This window comes from Amblyomma americanum, chromosome 4 (genome assembly GCF_052857255.1).
Source record: "Amblyomma americanum isolate KBUSLIRL-KWMA chromosome 4, ASM5285725v1, whole genome shotgun sequence".
Taxonomy (NCBI): domain Eukaryota; kingdom Metazoa; phylum Arthropoda; class Arachnida; order Ixodida; family Ixodidae; genus Amblyomma; species Amblyomma americanum.
Window position 1 is genome coordinate 76,059,636 of NC_135500.1, and position 21,604 is coordinate 76,081,239.

The window sequence follows — 21,604 nt, forward strand, 5'->3', positions numbered from 1 at the left end:
TTGGAAGAACGATTCAAATTAGTGGTTTTTGAGGAAAGGAGACGGCGCAGTAACTGTCTCAGTGCTCGGTGGACACGTAAACCTCGCCGGGAGCATACGAGCCGTTTTGTGCGCTACGCCGGTTCTATGGTCCCTAGAATACTAGGGACTAGGGACATAGCCGGTTCGTACTCTTCGTACGCGTTACAATGGCGGGAAATAAAAGCTCCATGCGCGTTACGCTCCAAAGGTCTTTCTTCCTATTTTGTTAGACACTCTGGCGCCATCTCGTGGTTTTCAGCTAAACCACTGTAAATGTATGCAATGAATGATAAGCGGTTCAGAATTTTTAAAACATATCACAGGTAGCGGAAATATCGCTTTTTAGGTGCAGCTTCCGCAAAAATGAAACGTTTTCGTTTGCTGTCCACACCGTGTCCCTATTTCTTCGAACTTCAATCGCGAACTGCATCCATCCATGCCGAAGCGAGAGGCAAACAGCTGTGGTGATCGTTCTAGCGGTTGCAGCGCGCACCAGCGAGTCTGACAGCCATGGCGCTGCGAAGTGCCGCTCGTCGAAAATCTCCGGGCGCTGTGTCGTTGCCCGGGCTGGCCCATCGTCGCGGCAGCGGTCTCGTCAGAGCTCACTGACCCCGCCGTCGGCACCATCAGCTGTGCGCCCGGCCCACTCGGGCGTGAACCGGACCAGCGATGCCATCCGCGCCCGTTGCGCCCGTGGGCGAAACCGACGGGACAGCCGGGGTGACCGGTGCTTCGTCGTCGCTCGCCCTGCGCTGCCGTCGGCAGCTATGAAAGGCGCCGTGGGTCCGCGGCGACCTTGCTGCTGCTGCTGCTGTATATACCGCGGACTGGAGTCGTGAGAAAACGAGGGAAAAAAAATTCTCCGGGGCGTTTATTTATCTCCACTGCCACGACGATGGTGTCCATCATAAAGAATCAAATTCTCAAGCACCTCTCCAAGTGAGTACAACGCTGCGTGATCGCGCCTGTTCATTCCGACGTCTCTCACAGCTGAGTGCAGTGCTTGCCCGTGTGCCGCGGGAGTGCTTCCGTGCGAAAGTGCGACTGATGTGTTCAGTCTCGCTCCGCTTGTCGCGGATGTGTGCCGCGCGTCACACAACTGGATCTGTATCACGCCTGCGAGCGAGCGCTTTTGGTGCCGTTGCTGGCGTGTTTCGTAACGGACCCGTTTGTTGCTGACGCTGCCGTATGTGTGGGAAACGCATCCCATGCCAAACATTTGCAGGTGCGGATGAATAGGCAGGAAATTCGATGCTAATACGCAGTCGCGCTGGCCTTGCTTGCTGCGAACTGTTTTTCGAGCTATATTTTGCGCCGTCGGGATGCGTACGAGACGCGCGGAATTATAAGCTGACGGTTTTGGCCTCACGCCCACGCGGTGGCACGCAGAAGTTGCTACCTCCAGCTACCGAGTCCGCAACGCTGTTGTCTATTGTTTCTCCCGAGCAACTATAACGGGGCCAGCTGCTACGCGTGTTGTAGTCTGGGGCGCAAGACACATTGTTCCTTCAGAGATGAATCGACGCCGCTGTCGCGCATCTCTTAAGCGACGTCGGCGCACATTTTCAGCGCCCATCCCAGAGCGCGATCTTGCAGCCTCGCATTATGCATTCTGTATTCTGTCCAGCAGCAGTTGAAGGGCACGTCATCCTATAAGCGCGGGTACGTGCGTCAAAGGGTTTGCGGAAAATGGGTCATCACTTAGGCGGAAGCTCCTAAAAAAAATAATCAATAAACGATATATGCTGTCCAATTGGCAGAAGTTCTTTCCTGCGCCTGTAGCACTGTTTCCGTTGTGTTGAAATCCTTTTTGTAGTATCTCTTCCGGCGGGAGGCTGAGTCCGCCGACTTTGCTTCGTAGTTCTGGTATAATTCTATGGCTTTCCCTGCGATGGCCAACCAGGCGATCTCGCCTTTCGAACACTGGCCTCATGTTGCCACCATGCAAGCTTATTGGCATTTCTCATATACATGATTGCTAGGGAGTATATTCCTGCCATATATGTCATTTGCTGTCTTTCAGTAGTGCCCATGAGAAATGACAAGTATGTGTGCTAGGTGCTGCCTTTGCAGCTTTCATGCTCACTTAGCACATGTAAACAGTTTTCCATCTTCCACTGTCTATTTACTGTCTTGTTGGCATTCCTGCCGGGCAAAATCTGGCAAGTGCACTTTGGCTTTCTTAATGGAGGTTAACTTCATAGTGCACATTTGGAAGAGCACTTGAGCCCTTGGGTGTGTCTGTATGACATGGAACATCTATGTGCCTTTTTGTTTCTAGTCTCTAGTCATCTGTTGGCGTTGCATAAGAAATTAAAAATTTTATACCATTGATGTGCTCACTGGAACATCTCAGTGCATTTTGGGTTGAGTTTCACTACAACACTTGTGCCATTTCTTCTATAATGCTTGCCATTGGTTTAATGCATGCTTGTGTTCTTGCGGATTAAGCTGGTGGGGCTTTGCAAGTGTTGGGCAGAACAGAGACCATCGTGCTCTTTAGGAGTAGATCAAGCCGCCATTGATTTACACCTGCAGGCATTATAATTGCCATGTTTATTCGCACAAAGGATAGTCAAGTATTGAACACTCTGTGTTGTTCAAAATAAAAACTTTTCCTATTATTATCCTGCATGAAGAATGCATCTCGCAGATTTTGGTAAATCTTCTGGGAGAACATTGTGTCCATCAGGCGGGTTTAATATGGTTGTCTGATTCGCTTCATTATTGGAAAATTTTGTGCTTAGGCATGCGTTAGCATTGGAAAAGTGCATGCATAAATTCAAGATAATGTTATTTTTAGTTTAGGATACCTCCATCTGAAGAATTACTTGTCCTTAGTGCTGGGGTCAAGAAGAGTAGTCAAGCTAATGTCTAATATCTTTGACTACTCTAGAAGTGTTACAGAAATTCCAAGTACTCTAAAATCCATTTAGGATTGATATGACAGGGCTGTGAATGTCTAACTTAACAGGAACATCCAGAATTTCACACTGTGTAAGACATAACAGTCTCTATTAGTAAGCCATTAATGACTTACACCAGAGGGAGTTAACAAGGTGCCTGCACTGAGTATTTGGAAGGAGAAATATTTTTCAGAAAACCCACAGAGCACCTTCAGTCGGCTGTTCAGTTGTTGAGGTTCTCTGCAGCAGTTGATGGCTTTCTCGTCAGATAACATGCATCTGCCGGTTTGCTAAGGACTGCTCACAACCATAATGCACTTAAAAAAAACTGCTGTTGTGTTTAAAAAGCAGAGTGCATCCATTTTCATGTCACATGTAAGGTCACCAGTGGCTCGCATCTTATCTTGTAAGGCAAAAATTGAATCTCCACTTGCACAAACTAGCGCAGTCATGTTCTTTGCTGTTTAGATGGTTAGTCTCATTGTTACATTGTCTTACCTTGCGTAGTACAACACAATGACATCAACCGGTCGGCTATTTAGTGCTCTTTAATGCAAGATGGTTTGCACAAGAAGACTTAGTGTGCACAAATTAATGGTTTGCGCTGACCAGATTGTTTTCAGATTGCATCTGTTAGGAACTAAACAGTTTTCTGAATTGTTGAAATGATCATATCAATTGGCTTAGCAGAGTTTGTCCTAAAAGAGGTGCACTGTATATTAGCTTACATTATTGAAAGGTGATTTTAACAGAAATTGTCCCCTGCTGACAATCATATAGGGAGTGTTAATAAGCTTTTAATGGTGCGAGCATAATGAGCTAGGAGCTCTCAAGGAAATGCCTTAGCATTCCAAGAAGGTGCTTTAAGGAATCCCACGCAGCCCTCAGAGTTGACCGTTCAGTCATGGTGAAGCCATTGCAGTATCATCATATAGAAGAGATAGGTACGCATGCAATGTTTGGGAAAGATTGCAGTTGCCTTTCATGACAAATAAAATTGTTGATTTACTTGAAGGGACACTGAGGAGAGCTCCATTCAGTTCTATTGTTTGCGGAAAAAAAATCGATTCTGCTGCTCATTCTGGCTATCTTGATGCTTGTCTGGCAGAAAATTAGGCTTTAAAATTTTCCTGCCACTCGACTCTTTTAATGTCAAGGCCCGAAAGGGCTCCGTGATCACTGTTTGGTAGTGAATGAAGGTGTAACCTAGCCTCAGAGATCTGCACCCCAGAAGCTGCCTCGGCATGTCGCAATTCGCTTGCAACAGCGGCCTGTGGTGGCAACAGCTGTATTTCAATTTTCGACTTTTTCTCTCACATAAAAGCTCCGTCTTCAGTGAACAGAACCTCTCTCTCATTGGAATGCAGTAACCTGTTGACACATGCCAGCTTCAATTTGTCCTCAGTTTCCCATAAACCGCCTAATAACCAGCATGAGATTATTGTTGATATGCCACTACCATTGTTCATGCTAGCCAATGCGCACGAGTGGAATGATTCCCTTTAAGAGGGCACAGCACGAGGGAAATGATGGATGAGGAACATGGGTTGTACTTTCTCTTGTCCACTGTTCCTTTTGTGTGACGCACCTCTGAATCATCAGCAACAGCAGCCTGGCCACACCCACTGCAGGGCAAAGACCTCCCCCATATCTCTGCAATTAACCATGTCCTGTGCCAGCTGCGGCCACCTTATCTCCGCCGACTTCTCAATCTCATCCGCCCACCTAAGTTTCTACTGCCGCCGGCTATGATTGCCTTCTCTTGGAATCCAGCCAGTTACTCTTAAAGATTGTATACTTTATCAACTAACCACCGGTACTACTTTGGTGGAGTCCACATTAACCAGGGTTTTTGTTGCGTTATGTCAATAGAAAGCCATGAAAGCTGTGCAGCTTATCAGAGAATTTAGCATAGCACAGTGTGTCTTAAATAGAGCAAAAAAATGGCATTGACCAGATGCCATTCTTAGTTGCGTGGGCATGTTATAAAAATGGAGTAACATGCACTCCTGATGATTCTACCCTGGAATGTCCATGCAAAAACAACTCACTTTTTCTGGGTGTGCAAGGTGCATTTATTTGTCTAACTGCTTTCATCCATTGGAATAAAGTCAACTGCATTTAAAATAAATGCAGGTCTGATTGTTTTCATTAAGTGATGGGAAAGGGACTCTTTTGAGCGGGAAACTGCTATGTTGCAGCATGGATGCTCAAATGTTCTGTAAATTTCTGATGGATGAGAAAACTGAAGTCTTTCTTGAAGAAAACAACTCCGATACCAGCATGTATTCTTTGCTGTGTAGTGAGACATCCTATGATGATGACATAGGCAACAAAGATACAGCTACGCCAGACAAGACCATATCTGCTTAGGTGCTGGTGACGTGGCATTGAACCTTGGATGCAAAGACATAAAAGTGCATGTGCACATTGGTAACATGAAGGCTGTGTGGGACGCCGTAGTGGAGGGCTCCGGAAATTTCGACCACCTGGGGTTCTTTAACGTGCACTGACATCGCACAGTACACGGGCCTCTAGAATATCGCCTCCATCGAAATTTGACCTCCGCGGTGGGGATTGAGCCCGCGTCTTTCGGGTCAGCAGCCGAGCGCAGTAACCACTCAGCCACCGCGGCGGCTAGTGTGATATACAGCTGCATTACAGATGGCTGTCGATTAGCTGCCATCTGCTCCTGCCATATTTCCTGTGGGCTCACAGCATTTTCACTTGCAGGCAGCACTTTAGAACCATAAAAGAAACAGCAAAGCCTTGGAAGCTCTGAAGGCAGCATGCAGTGAAATATCACTGTTTTCAGTGGTCTCTTGAGTCACATCACGAGGCCATTACCTTCACACCCATACTGTTCAGCCCGTATTCTGAAGAGCAGGGCAAAATGGCACACAGGATCAAGTTATTTTGCGTTTTTGTTCAGACAGCCTCTCGTACAGACCAGCCCATCAGTCCGTAGTAGACCTCACATCACTAGCTAGTGAGCATCAGATCTAGAATGGAAAACCAAAACGCCTTTTAAATAAGCACCTGAAGTATTTTTGTATATTCACAGTATGCTTTTACAATTAAGAATGGCACCTTTACTACTTTAAATGAATGAAAAGATGGATCAGATTTTATTTTATTTGCTTCCTTATACATCAGCAATATTCAGGCCTTCAAGAGAAGATTGCTTGAAATAAGTTTTAATGCTTCCTGCTTCCACCGAAGATTGGGCTCAGTCGTTCATCTGATAAAATGTGTTTTGGAAAACTGAAGCTACATCTGACGAACCACTGAAAGCATTTTCCACCAGTTTGGTCCAGCACTGCGAATGTCGTGACTGGCTCAAACAGCTTGTTAGCATTGCATGTTGGGGGACTGGTGCAGTATTCAAATCCCATGGAAGCTTATCTCATTTATATGGTCTTTCACAGCCCTGTAAAGCTAAATTTTTGTCACATTATGAGGGGCATTTGTTGCAGTCTGACTAAACATCTCCGCTCAGAAACTCGGCATATCTCATTTAACAAAAATTCTGAGGGCACTCAAGTCTGCTGACATGGAGGAATGCGAAAGCATGGAACTTTCTAGAATGCGGGCTTTTCCACGACGCCAGTATGCTGTCTGTTTTTTATTTCATTTTTATTTGTCTGGTTTGTATTTATTTGTTTATTTTGTACATTATTTGTTTTACTTTTCACGTCTAGGTGCTATGTTGACGTCCGTGGCTGTTTTGACATCCGGGTGCTATGTCGATATCCGTGGCTATTGTGTCGTTGAAGTGTAATTAATTAAATAATTGCAATTCATCAACCAAATGTTTCCCACTTCAAGATCTCGTCACACACTATCTAACACAATCTAACTTTTACACGTTTACCTTTCCAAGATGACATAATCGTGCGGAGAAAGTTTTGCTGACACAAAACTCGGGACATAGCCATTTAATGCTTTCGCATTAATATCTTGCACTGCAGTTAATGAAACAGTTGAGCACTTGTGAGGAATTTGTGAGGCATTCTGTGCATAGCTCTGTTTAGGAAGAAGAGGCACATTCCACTGGTTTCATCTCACTGTAATATTTGGCGGCCCAATGGTGGCAGCTTTCACTCTGCTGACATTTTCTCCGTTATTTATGTGTTTGCACACACATGCTTCTGAGATAGAGAGAAAGAGAGAAACAGAAGGACGGAAAGGCAGAGAAGTTAACCAGGCTGTGCCCTGTAGGCCGCCCTACATGTGGGGAGGGGAACAAGGGAAGAAAAAAAGGAATAAGCAGCAACAAAATGAGTTTTTTACGTGTCCATTGATCACTAAGACAAGAGAACAGAGGGCGCACACTTAAAGCTTAACCCTTTCATTTTTTGTTTCATTGAAAACAAACATTTTCCTGCCTAAATAGTATATTCAGGCATTAAAAAAACCATTTGTTAGTTTTCCAGCGCCAAATACTAGTAGTTATTTTACTGCAGGGATGTGCAAAATTTCATACAAAGTGTCATAATTGATGAAGATAGTGACATCGAAATTCTGTGACCTATCAAGTAAACACCCGAAGGATCATGGCAATAACTTCTATTTCTGCAGGGATGTGCAAAATTTCATACAAAGTGTCATAATTGATGAAGATAGTGACATCGAAATTCTGTGACCTATCAAGTAAACACCCGAAGGATCATGGCAATAACTTCTATTTCTAAAGTGCACGTTATGCTTGAAATTGCAAAAAAAAAAATGATGTCACTATTGGTGGAAAAATATGTCTTCACGAAAATGGCGGATGACGTGCTACCATGCTCACTGTTTCGCAAAATTTTATTCATGGCATTCCCTATTATAGCATAAAAAACCGCCCTATTTACCACATGAAAGATGCAAAATTCATCCAAAATAAAGAAATCACCACTATGTGCAATCACTCTCAAGAAAAGCTGCAGGTTTGCTTTGTACACAATTGTGTACATAGCGTGTCAAAGGGTTAAAGTTTATAATCGGGAACTCAACCCCAAGACCTTTAAGAACTTCAGGAGCACCTTCACCGTGGTCCGTTGTGATGAAGGTTTTGTCCAAGGCCCCAGAATCTTCGTTTCTGCAAGGGGACGCGAGTCCAAGCGTCGGAGTGTAGCAGCCGGGAAGGCACCTTTTGAGAAGGTGTGCAATAGAGGGAAGCCATTGCGAATTTGATATCAGAATCAATGTGTAGTGCAAAGGGCAGTGATTGAAAAACTGTACACCGATCCATTTATTAGGTAGCGTAACATCAGCGTGCACTGCAAAGTGTGGATTAGTGAGTCAACAACATTGCACCGACATTTTGGTCGCAGTCTGGAATTGTAACGTTGATTGCAAGGGTTGCTGCAGCAATTGGCTCATGTTCAACAGCTGTCATAGCTGGTGATGCGCTGGGTGCCCTGGCTGCTCTCATTACTGTTGCCCTAGTTTCTTACGGTGCAGTTGCTATTTCGCACATGTTGTCGCTTCCTCCTTCACATGTGCAATATGGTTCTTTTGCTTGTTTGCTTGTGCACTACTACAAAAGCAACATCTGTCTCGTGCCAGCTTGTAAGAATTTATCTCTGCTGTCTAGCTCACTTTTTAGTGACTTCAACATGCCTAGCTTCCATTTTGCTTTGGGTTCTTTGAAAGGAGCTTCATAGTTGGTGCCACCCACGAGCAGCAGCCTGAAATGTACGTTTCTCAGGATGTGTTGAAAATATGAACATATTTAGCGCCACTTGCATTGATGCTGTGAGACCTGTAGGTGACATATCTGATGTGTCCTTTTTTTCAGGTTTACCAAGAATCTGTCTCTCGACAAGATCCAGTTGAGCACACTGCGAGGCCACTGCGAGCTGCGGCACTTGGAGCTGGATGAGCAGGTGCTCACAGAGCTCCTCGAGCTCCCCACTTGGCTCTGCTTGACTCGGGCTGTCTGCAACTATCTCACCCTCAAGGTGAGTGCTTCCTGTTTTTTTATCATCTTGCCACGAGCTACGATAGCTGTGATGATTGTGCTCAGTATGCACCTGTATGCTTCTGCCATGTTTTTGCATTTCATTTGGGTTTGAAGCTCTCCTCTTATATACATAAACTTATAGTTATGTGTACTTTGTTTTGTTTTTTTTTTTCAGTTTGAAAGTTTGAAAGTTTATTGAAAAAGATGCATAGGTAAGATGTACATAAATTGATTATTACAGAAGGAGGTCCCAAAGTGGAAACTGTCAGTGGGACCTCCTGTAATTAATTGCATATTTGAAGTAGGATAAATATATCGCAGATAGCAATTACATAGCGGAACACAGGTGCAATGAAAAGTAAGATCTGAAATAACAGTTTAGTCATGCTAAATTTTAAAAACATATTTTGCAAACACAAAAAGAGAACATAGAACAAGCACTCAGGCAATAGAAGTCGTACACAATACTAACAGGTTTCACTGGCGTGGCAATTGAAGGCAATTATGCAGTACATAGTTTTTCAAGTTTTTATGGAATTGTGCTTCGGTGCGGAATGATTTGATGGTTGCGGGTAGCGAGTTCCAGACAGTGATTGCTGAAAATAAAGCGGACTGTTTGCCATAATTAGTTTTGACATTCGGAAGCAAAAGATTATGTTGTTCAGCGAATCTAGTATTATTAACGTTACACAAACAGGAACCTGTAAATATAGGGAGAGTAGTGCTATTGTGACGAGCGCGATAAATTAATAAACCTAGTTTCAGTTGGAGTGAACAAAGGAGAGGTAAGATATTGAGCCGGCGGTAGAGGGGAGCACTGGATGCGGTGTATGAGCTGAATGTCATTATTCTAACAGATTGGTTTTGAAGATGACACAAAGAAGAAAGATGGGTATAGTACGTGTTACCCCACGATGATAAACAGTAATTGAGGTGGCTATGAATGAATGCATAATAAAGTGAGCGAAGAATATGCTGTTGGAAATAATAACACGTTCTAATTAGTATACTAATTACTTTCATCATGGCTATTTCATTGTTTTTTTTTTCGTTTTTGTTGTGACCATGATCTTGTTGAAATTCAGGCGCTCATTTTATATGCCTATGTGAGTCTACAGCAGTGTCTGTCGCAGTGATATGTAGTAATTTGAGTAAATAAATAATCAGAAAAAATGCAGAGTATGCCCCTACTGCTTGAGCCAAAGCTCTGGTTTGCAGTATGTACAGGCAGCAACAAACATTTACGAGGTAAGTGTACCCGATAAGAAATTTATTGTACCTCTGTCTTGATGTCACTGAACGTTGTGTGCACATGCTCTCATATTTGCACTTGTGTCGAGCAGTTGGCTTGCGTGACTTTGCTGAAATAAATTATTTTCTCCACACCCTCATCCTGTAAACTTTTGTTGCTGATCATACAAGCTAACAAAAATAACATTGATGCACATAATCAGTCTGTTAGTGTCCAGTTCCCTGCAGAACCATTTGTCATCCTTTTTTTGCCACTTCAGGTGATCAAAGCAATGTTCAGGTGAACAAGGCTAAATGAGGTTCTAAAGCCTCGGATCTGCAAATATCTAGTCTCTAGTATGATGGGCACACTTGTAATTTCTCTCAAGAAATGAAGGCTGAACTGTTGCAGGCCAGTAGGAAACCATAGATTATACCGTTCATGCATAGGCTTTTGTATGATCTTTTTTAGAAATGTATTTGAACGGTATCATACGCCTTCAGTTTCCTTTTTTTCTTCATGCAAACTAAGCTCGGCACTCCCTCACTTTCAGCAAGTTTTTGTCCCGTTGCAAGACACTTGATCTTGTGGTTGATGCCTAGTAGGTATTGGTTATGAAATTCCTCTCCTTTCAGGACTCCAGATTTCGAGCTAGACTTGTAGATGTGTGGTTGGCAGGACAAAGGAGTTTGAACTCTTTATACATAGGGATGAATACATGTGTGCACCTGTACACTGTAGCATAAACATGAATGTAAGGTTTTTGAAAGGGTAAGAATATACAGGGAGAGTTGGGGTGTGCAGCTTAAGAACTGCTTGGGGTTTATCGCCTGAACTGGAAAGGGCTTCACTGCAAGAGTGATATGTACGTCAGTCCAATTCAGAAAATCTTTGGCAGGTTTTCATGAAACGACATGAAGTTATCTTTATATAATTCTCTGGCACCTGCAGTTCTATGTATGGGCAGGGATCTACATAGTCATGTGCGTGTTTCTAAATAAAATAGTTGGTGGTGATCTCCTGTCATCTGATCTCTCTTCCTCGTCTTAATTTTGCGCTTTTCATCGCACACCTACCAGCTTTCCAAACAAGTGTATTGCCAAGATGTCTTCTGGCTGGATTTGCATTTAACCTGTGTGTTGTAATGACGCTTACTGTTTACTGTTGGAGCTCTGAAATTATGCTGTAACATATGGAAACAGAATAAAACCGCAGCATGTAAATGAGTGTACAGTATGTGTCATACTTAGAGCACAAGAGACGGTTAAACCGCCTCTTAACTAGGTTGACTTAGGTTTCACCGCAGAGCAGAAAATGCCGCAGAGAGCCCAAAAAGAGGATCCTGAAGCCACATTCCTGCTTCACAACGAGAACAGCTTTTCTCCACATTAAGAGTTAGCTTAACCATTTCTTGTGTTCTTTCTATGTATGACACATACTGTACGATTTGTGCAGTGTATTCAGTAATGAATATAATTAAATCCTTCTAGAACAAACTTTCACTAACAGTCTGTGCAAGGGCTTTCTGCTGTTTGAGCTGAGTGGAAGGCAGCACAGCTGAGAAATGAGTCAAATACACGAAGAACCTGCAGCGAACTCCTGCACTTCTCGGTGGAAAGGACAGGCTTTACCATTTGTCAAGACAGTTCACAATTGCTTCAAAAATTATTCAGGAAACAAACGTTATTCAAGAGTGTTAGTAAAGGGTAGTAACGTTTTCCCAGATACTCTGGCGTTCAGTGTAGTGAGTTATGCGTACTTTTCTAATATGCACGTCACATTCTTTAGCCTCTTCGCTTGGCCAAAATCATGCAACTTGTGTTCGATGAGAGAGCAAGTCCAGGCATGTAGTGTGCAGAGACCACAGTTGAGGCTTGTTAAGAAAGGCCTGGAAAATAATCTTTGCCTGAGCAGTTGTTTGGAATGTGGGTGCTTGCAATTCTTCCTCTCATTCGGTACGTATTGTGTATGAAGGAGGGACGAAAGCAGTCAGGTCTCGAATCTAGTTGCACACTTTGAGGGCTTGATGAATTCTCTGTTCAGTTCAGTATGATTCGTGCATTTGCATGCATCCAATACAGGGAATAATTTGCTTCATCCAGCTTCATTATAATCAAATTCATCTGTAACAGTTCAGACCTCGTAGCTGTTTTGCCCGTGCTGGGCTCCCATGGTGTCACAGACAGGCAGACAACACAGTGGCTTCGTGGAGTAATTTTAGACCTTACTTGTGCTTTTGGTTTATCCCATTTCCAAGCTGCACTCCTTTTTGAGATGACCATCCTTGTAGCTGGCATGTAATCCGCCTTTTTCACGACGCGACTGCTCATGCGCCCATCCCCTGGCGGCGGTGTCGCGAAACATATTGGAAGGGTCGCGCGCCCCACTCAAGACCGGCCGTGGAAGTGTAAACAAACCAGCTTCCTACGCGGGGTGCGTTGCTGCAGCCGTCGGGCGTTCAGCGCGACACATTTGGCGATACCTACGAAATATGTTGCATACGGCTGCAATGTCCAATATTTAAAGGGAAGCAAACTCGGAGTTTTTCGCTTTCCGAGCGCTTCCCGGGACAGCCCTCGACGCGAAGCGTGGATAAAAGCAGTTCGCCGGCTCGACGATCGTGGCCGCCCTTTGGCAGCGTCAAGCACGTCAAGACTGTGCGGGAATCACTTTGTGACAGGTACGGACGAGGTGCTGTGTTTAAATGCGTGTGCAGTCTATCACGAAGTGTTTTATTCAAGGGCAGGAAGGCCTCGAATGTCACCGTGGCACCCAGACTTCATTTCGACACTTTTTGCTTTCTCAAGCAAGAAGGCCAAATGGGCAAGTGCTGTGAGCCGCTTTCAACGCGCGATGGAGCGGGCAATGAAAAAGAAGCTACTTGAGCATTCACACATGGTGCTAAAATTTTGTCATAGTCTCCTATGGAAATTTTCTTGTTTATGCCACTACACCCTGGCCAATCCCCCCGTGTGGGTATGTGCCATGTATTAAGAGGCAGAAGAAGGTGCGTTATGCGTGTGTTCGCATCATATCCATGATGAAGAGCTCTGCGTGGTATCACCGGAATGGATCAATGTGCACCTCTCGCGCTCGTCTTTATGGACGCGCATGCTTGTTTAACCTATGCAGCGGTGTGCTGTGGGAAAATACAGTGAAATGCTAGCAGAGCTGCTTTGTTGCGAGTACGCTTGTGCTTTTATAGCTCGTGTAGCTATTCGGCAGCGCTTGAGCCCAACGATTGCTTGTGAAAACTGTTGTCCCCAGTCGTTTTCTGTACTACGGCGTGCCTTTCATGAATGGCAGGCATATACAGCGGAAAACGCCAACCTCACTGATCGAGGATATTTCATTGAACATTATGTTCCGAATGTAGCCTTCATCTCTGAAGCGGCGGCCCTTGCTCAGCTGGTGTTCGCATCGCATGCCGGATGATCGGAGATACTGAAGAATTTGCTCTTCGATGGGCACTGCAGCCTGCCTCGGACTTCGCACCCAGCCATCAGTCAATCCTAGAAATCCTCCAGGTACCAGGTGCTGCCCAGGACATGCCATCGTCGACAGATTCCAACAAAACGTGCTCCGGAGCGGCACTCAGTCCGGCCGGGTTGGGCACGCAGTACCCTACCAGTGAGCTTCCAGCGTTGTACGCGAGGTGGCAACACAGGAAAATGAAGAAGGCGGATTAGACCCTTTGTTTTGTGTTATAGCAGGTAAAAAAATGTATTATGTTAAGGAGGTATGGTAGGGTAAATGGTACATATTAGTTTTAAAGTAATATTCTGGAAACGAGTGCAGATATTAGCAGGAAATTGTATGTGTTCGCAAAAGATGCCCCTGGGTATGGAATGAGACACTTCGTTTATGTCTAGATTTTCCTGTGGCTCACGCCCAAAATTTCAGGTGTGTTTAATTGTTCAATGCACCTTTTCCGCGGTGGCTGAGTGGTTATGGCACTCGGCTGCTGGCCCGAAAGACGCGGGTTCGATCTCGACTGCAGCAGTCGAATTTCGATGGAGGCGAAATTCTAGAGGCCCGTGTACTGTGCGATGTCAGTGCATGTTAAATGACCCCAGGTGGTCGAAATTTCCGGAGCCCTTCACTAAAGCGTCCCTCATAGCCTGAGTCGCTTTGGGACGTTAAACACCCATAAATCAAATCAAATCAAATCAATGTACCTTTTCTCTGCAGCCACAAAGAGGAATGTGATGATATTAGGCAATGTTATTCTAAATACCCATAAGTTAAATCTGAACTAAAGATATATCATATTCTTTTTGAAGTTCGTGCTGCAAAAAATAATATTATTGCATACACAGAGCCACAGCGGGGTGTCTTTCAGTGTAATTTTTGCCAGTGTTTTCATTCATACCATCAGTAGCATTTTTTGTGTTCATAATATTTACAACTGGATGTAGTAAATGTGTGCAAAGTGTCACTGGAATCGGATGAACACTTTCTGGGAAAAGGTACATTGTATGTGAGGAATTCATAAAAAACGCAATTTGAGAAAAATTAAGTTTTATATTCGCATACTGCTGACTTTCTTGCAGGTGTCTCTAATACCCTTCTTAGTGTTCCTTTTTATCCGTTGTCTTCCTTGCTCTCGGCAGAGTGAGAATACTGTCCTGTCAACACACTCTTTTTCCATTCTGTCGAGGGCAATATTACAAAACACACATGATGCACACATGATGCGACCAGATGCCACCCCTTTTTCCGCAAGTTCGAAGTGCATAAATGAACTTTTGATTTACTTCAAAGATGTCCAGCAGTACGCCTGGATGTCTCGAGCGCATTTAAAGCATCGCTCTCGCTGTAGGTGACATTTATAGAGGATGCCAAACCGCCTCACCTGTCAATAGCTCCTTCCAGAATTATTCCTCCCTTGTTGCACTATTTATTTAAAGCAATATCTTGCAAGAAGCTGCGGAGAACAGCGAGGTCGATTAGACGGTAGCCAGTTGTACTTGAGCCGTCTACATCAAAGGATTCACCACCGATCCTCTCACCAGGTTTCGTGAAGCTTGCACTTCATCGTGCCGGTTTCTCACTGCCCTTCTTGCTAGTGAAGCAGTTATTTTTGAATCTTCTCTTTATGCTCCATTTGCCACCCTCCATTTGCGATCGTGCAATCTTCCGGGCAAGTACTACGTTTGAGACTCGAACAGAAGCGATCACGACCGTAATTATGGAAACAATAACAACGATGAAACATGCTACAAGAGCAGCACTAGCGGCACAACTGCTATAAAAGTAAAAATTTTCAACACTATATTATCTTTTAGCGCACATTATTTACTTGTCACATACACACACACACACACACACACACACACAAGCAAATAAAAAACGGCAACATAACGAAGAATAACGCGAAAGACAACAATAAACAAACCGGCCTCCAAACTCCACACGACATTTTTAAACGCCAGGGCGCGCGGCACACTTTGGCACGACATTTGAACTGCTTTGAGCGGGCACTCGAGGACGCGCTTCCGCAGGTTTTTTTCCTCATAGTGCAGTAGATTTTTCTGTGCCAAAATTTAAAATTCGATTTTTGGGGGGAGTTTACCCTACCATATCCCCTTACGTCAGCTTTGATTTTCTCTTCCATTGAGCTTTGCCGCAAGCTTCTTTCATATATCCACAGAAACACACCTGTGCAAGCACAAGTTGAAGTCGAGTGCTATAAATCTAAGCAAAAGAGCAAACAAAATAAAAATAAAAAGGGATGATATAATAACACAGCAGATGTGGACAACATACAAGAAGACAAAACAGGCATAGTTATGGTGTCGTCTAGGTATGGTGTGCTGTTGTACAGTTCCTTTAACGGGGGAGCCTGGTCTTGAAAACAAAATTTTGTTAATGCTGTCATAATTATGAAATATTCAGGGAACATGTATTTTTGTGCGCTGATTTTAAATATATCATTTGATTTCGTATAAAACAATTCTTTGAGCACTTATGTAATTTTTATGCAAATATTTTGTGAAGAGCTTTGAAGAAAATTTTCTGTGGGAAACTCTAAATGTATACCATTGGGTTCTCTCGACACGAAGGAATGCGGTAAGGGTAAAATTGTCTTCCTGTGTATCATAGAACTTAAGTTATAGGGTCCTGAAGTTGTTGCTTCAGAAATGCGAAGAAAAGTGCGTACTATTCCTGTTTCTGAACTGGAAGCTTCAATGGACTATAACTCAAGTTCTAGGATAGCCAGATGATAATTTTCCCCTTATTGCATTCCTTGGTGTCAAGAGAACCCAATGGTATACATTTCAGCAAGTTTCCCACAGCAAATTTTCTTCAAAGCTCTTCACAAAATACTTGCATAAAAATTACATAAGTGCTCAAAGAATTGTTTTACATGAAATCAAATGACATATTTAGAATTGGCACACAAAAATACCTGTTCCCTGAATATTTTGTAATTATGACTACAGTAATAAAATTGTTTTCAAGACCAGGCTCTCCTCTTGGTATGAAATTGAAGGGACCATGAAAATTTACTTGTCTTATCAGAAGTACAACCAAAAAAAGACATGGGACATGCTAGGTGTATAAAAATATGTTACACTAAAAAAAAAAAGATAGCCTTGAAGATAAAAAGGCGAAAAAGCATTTATCTCACTCTCCCAGAAGTCAGTTGACTGGTGAGGCCATGAAACAAGCTCAAATCATCCCACTCGAAAATGGCATCAGTCTAGCTTTTTTTTTTTCTTTGCCATCTCTTGTTCTCTTTTGTGGAAAATATTTTTGTTGCTCTTTTTTGTTTTCATGCTTTTCCTTTAGCTCTCAGTGCTGCAGAGATGCCCAGCTGGCTAGCCATGCAGTACAGGCTCTTCACTGTCTCTCTTTTTTTCTCTCTCTCTCTCCTATCTTGCTGCTCCCGCAGCGCAGCTTCGTGAGCATGGGCATCGCGCATCTCTCTGTCCACTGCAGGAGACTCACTCATTACACTGACATCTGGCCGTGTCAGATCTCTGTGCCATAAAAACACGTGTTGCAATGCCGCATGAATTGAATATTCACTTCCCATCTAACTGTTTAGGCTTGGGTCAGAGAGCAGGTGCTCTTGGCGCCTGTGCATTTTTTAGTCTGCCGAAGGCAGTGCAAGGCATTTGATGCACACACTGTGATGTGATTTTACTATGTCAGCGCTCTGTGCCACGCTCAGGCAGGTGCGAGGGTGCCCTGCCTTCTCTGAAAACCTGCAAGAAAGTGCCTTCATAAGAATTTCCCTGCAAGAAAGTGAACTTTGTGCAAAGCTGACAGAACGCTCTATTTTTTTTTGGAAGGGGCACTTTCTTGCAGGTAAGCTTTTTTATTTATTTATTTACCAGGGGCGCTACGGTCAGAGTGACGTCACACCAGCTGTATAAAACAGCTCCGCTCCTCTCGCCAAGGCAGTCATACAGCCAGATGTTACGATGGTGCCTACGAACAAGGCAGCTCGGCAGAGTGCAAAGAGGAAGCATCAGCGAGCTACGGAGACGGAAGAAGATTGAGAAGAACGACTTTCTAAGCGGCGTGCCCAGTATGCAGCTCGGCGACAACGTGCAACCTCCTCTGTGGAAACAGCAGAAGCAAAGGAAGAAATTATGAGTTTGCCCGACAGTGAGTCTCCTTCTACTAGTTCAGAACGCTGGAACGCGACTAAACGGCAGAGGCGTATCCAAGAAACCCCGGAAGAGCGGCAGCAGCGGCTCGAGAAGGAACATGCGTTTCGAGAGAAGGAAAACGAAAAGCGAAGAAAACAGCGTGCACAAGAAACACCCCAGCAGAGACAAGAGCGTTCGAAGAAAAGACAGGAGAAATCTCTCGCCAAGGCTGGCCCTGCTTCGCAATCACCAGGCTTATTTTCCACTGTAATCATATCTTAGTTAAAGTCATTGCCATTGGAAAACTGACTCAAATATTGTAGTTTGTCAGTGCCTCCTTCTTTCTTCTTCTTGTGGCCATTGTGAAAGTTCATGGTGCACTCCTCATTTCACTGTTGCTGTGGGGGAAAGTATGATTCAAGATTACCTAGCACTATAGATTTATCATGCTGAGAATTAAGTAGTATAAAGTGGCCACTTTATGCATTTTTTACATGTAAATGGCGCTCTCTGAGAGATGGGGATTTCATGTGGGGTAGTTTTGTGACTGCAGGTGGTGCTTGCAGTCAGTTTTCCACCTTGGATCGGTACTAGGGTTGACAGGTTTTCATGGCCAGAGCTGTAAGTTCTTGCGGAAAAAACTCTGCCGACAGTATAGTTGGCCTTTTATATGCTGGTGGCTGCACCAGTTTCCAGTTTCTTTGTCTGTGTAGTTTTTTTTTAATGTTGCGTCTGAGCTTGCTGTTTTCTCTTGTGCATTGATTGCAGATTCACTGGACAAAGCTCAAGTACGTGCCGATCCACCTGGTGAGTGTTTTTGTTTTATTCTACGTTTTGTTAATGGATTAGTATGCTTTCTTGCAGAGTTAGCAGTGTCGTATCATGTGAGGAATCATTTTGTTGCAAGAAAATTAAGCTTTACTATGGCATTTCAAGGAGTCGGTTGGAATGGTAGCCATTGATGGGGAATTGTATTTAAAAGGCAGGTCACACATGCAGCTTTATGAAGAGCTTTCCAGCCCTTTTTAGACACACATCAACAGAAACAAACTCTCTTGATCTAATTTGATGGACAAACATTCTAATTTATTGTTCAGTCATTTTCGCGCCGACATGGTTTTAGTTTTGATGCCAGAAGGTTTGAATCTGCTGAGCTGCTGTTTTTTTGTTGATGTTGTTTTGTTTCTTACTGACGAGCATTTTGTTACACCTTTTTCTTCTTTCTCTCTGTTCTCCATTGCCCCTTTGAAACCTTGAACTTTTAGCATTTCTCTCAATATGTTAGACATGCTATCTTAGCTGTTATGAGATTTTTTGAGTACTTTATGTTGTAAAGAATTTGAACAGAATGGGCAGTTTAAAGGTGAATGAAAGAGGCCTCAACCTGTGGAACAAATGAAAACATAATGTAATGCAAGGCAACTTTTAATTTTTTTACCATTGATTAGACCATTGGAGCACTGCATCACCAGGAGGTTGTGGGCTGGCTCCCCAGCAGTGACATAGTGTCTTTTACTTATATATTTGAAATACCCTGAAGGCTTGTCAGGCATTACATGGGGAAAGGAATGGGAAAGCATTAACAGGGTCAAGCAGACCAACAGGATAAGAGATGTGCTAGTTTTCAAGCTAAGCCGGGATATGTTATAGGAGCTGAGCAATTATGAGATTAAAGCATGTAAGTATACTAACAATATTTCAATTGGATATCAACAGAACTCCAATACAGTCGCTCAAAGGACCAAAGGGAGTATTGAAACAACAATTTTAAAATCAAGTATACATAGATCATCACACCTTGTGCCACGAAATCTTGGAATAGAAAAATTAGGGAATGCGAATGCACAGAACTAAAAAATGACAATTCAAAATTCAAAATGTCCAAGATCCAAATATTTTTTTCTGCATAGTTTTGGGTGGAGAGCTGATAATCTGAGAAAATTAACCAGGTCATGATGTTACTTCTTGGTTGCTCAGGCTTATCTGCTTAAAGCTATGCGACCTCGGTTGCAGTGAATTGCGAGCATTGTTCACGTGCCATGCTGTGTTTCAGTGCCTGGATGAAGTGCTGGTGGAGGTGGAGACCTGCGAGCAGCTCAGGCCTCCCTCGGGCAGCAAGCCCAGCTACAGGTCAGTGAGAGGGGCCATCTCCCCACACAGTTTCGCACTTTCTTTCCTTCAATGACCAAGATAGCTCCGTCACAACACTCAGCTCTATCCTCTTTAGGCCTGAGCAGAGCCATAGTTTGTCAGTGTAAATGAAAGGACATTTTTCTTCTTAGAGGGTTCCCCTGAATGCAGGCAAAATGTTTTGCAGTTGCATGTTGAGCAGTTGTTCTCAGTTAATCTTCTGTTCGAAAGCACTTCATCCTGAAAATGGGGCAACGGCATCTTGTGGCAGATGCATACTTAAATGAACATACAGCAGATTACATGGCTGAATCAAAGTGAGCATTAATCTCACAATAAGTTGCGAGAACCTCTGCACTTACTTGGCCACTATGAGAAGAACGCCAACTTAAACAAGGAAGCTACCACAGAAAACAGCTCAGTGCACCCGTTTTGCTGAGCATTTCTTCAGGGGCTAGCTAAATGGGTGCGCTGCTATAAGTACTTTGATTTTTAACTGCATTGGGCTACAGAAATGGCACCTTTTTTTTATGGACATGGATGAAGCAGCTGTACATCATTATCATCATCATCATTGCAGTGCGAGCTAGGCCCAAACAGGATACAGCTGATAGTCGTAGCGAACCTATGTTGACACAACCAGAAGTAGGTTGCTGGCATTAAAGGCACGCACATTGGTGACTTTGTCCAGCTCAGCAGATTGTACATTGCAACTTTTGTATCATACAGTCAGCAGTGCGGTTTTGTGTCAATCTTCCCATTGCTGCTTTTACTTACGCAAGGTGCTTGGACGAGGTGAATGATCATATGCTTGAATTGTTTGAAATATATAAAAAAGTGTGATCTTGTACAAATTCATGGTTTATGATTATGTAAGTAAGTCACACACAGAAACATTTTGGTCCTCACAGGCATAACTTTTGTGTCTGTGATTGTTAATATAGCGTGCTCTCTTCAGTACTCCCTTTTGCACCTGGCTTTTGGCTTCACTTCTAGGGGCAGCTTTTGTCTTAGTCGGAAGCTTGCTTCCTTGCTGTGCTATGTTACTGCAGGTTCCATGAAAGAAGGCCTGCTTAGATTTGTTTGTATAGTTCTCTTGGCTTAAAATGTTGTCGCTAAATTCCAGAATGTGCTTCTGTTACCCATTTCTTATCACAGGGCAGGTGTAAGACTTTCCATGTGTTGAACAATTGCATTATGCCGCATTACGTTGCCTCAACCTGTGTCCCTCTTTGTGTGCAGTTCTGGGGGCAGGTATGGCTTCTCGGATCGAGTGGTTGACGGCATGAAAGTGGTGGTCAACTCGGTGGTGGTCAACTTCCAGTCAGCAACATTTGTTGCCTCCTTTCAGGTGGGTTTTCTGCCACATTGACATCTCCACAGCTGACTCACGGTGGATGCCAGTTGCACAGGCTTCATTGAAGTTTGCAGTTATTTTAACTTAACGCTTTTGAAACTAAATAGTAAATGTGTGTGCTTGAGTGATGCTTATGGATAGATTATGCCTTCTTTGTAATCGTCTGCTGCTTGTTGTACAGTACATGTATTTGTATAGTGTGTGACTTTCTCTTAACTCTTGAGTAGATAGAGATACATAGTTTAGTTCATTACAAATAAATTGTGAGTGCGTATTGTGGCATTGCTGTGTATGTTGACTATTGTTTTTTATTAGAAGGGCTCTGAATGCTGCCTTTAGATAGCAGGTTAACAGATTTGGCTGGGCAGTGTACGTTGTAGTGACCATCTCAGCTGAGCTGCACAT

The 21,604-nt window shown here is 43.6% G+C and overlaps 1 protein-coding gene across 3 annotated transcripts in view; it reads left to right on the forward strand.

Moving 5' to 3' along the window:
- Positions 1 to 478: 478 nt before the first annotated feature.
- Positions 479 to 21,604, forward strand: part of LOC144128048 (bridge-like lipid transfer protein family member 3A) — a 70,531-nt gene continuing 49,405 nt past the window's right edge. For 2 of the 3 annotated variants that reach the window (XR_013313670.1, XM_077661092.1), the window contains exons 1-5: positions 504 to 960; positions 8,713 to 8,875; positions 18,481 to 18,519; positions 19,766 to 19,842; positions 21,085 to 21,193. Coding sequence is in view for 2 of the 3 variants with exons in the window: in XM_077661092.1 (XP_077517218.1) it covers positions 917 to 960; positions 8,713 to 8,875; positions 18,481 to 18,519; positions 19,766 to 19,842; positions 21,085 to 21,193 (432 nt within the window). In the remaining variant the exon portion in view is untranslated. Of the gene's footprint in view, positions 961 to 8,712; positions 8,876 to 18,480; positions 18,520 to 19,765; positions 19,843 to 21,084; positions 21,194 to 21,604 lie in introns of all 3 variants that reach the window. The other variant, XM_077661093.1, reaches the window with a different exon arrangement.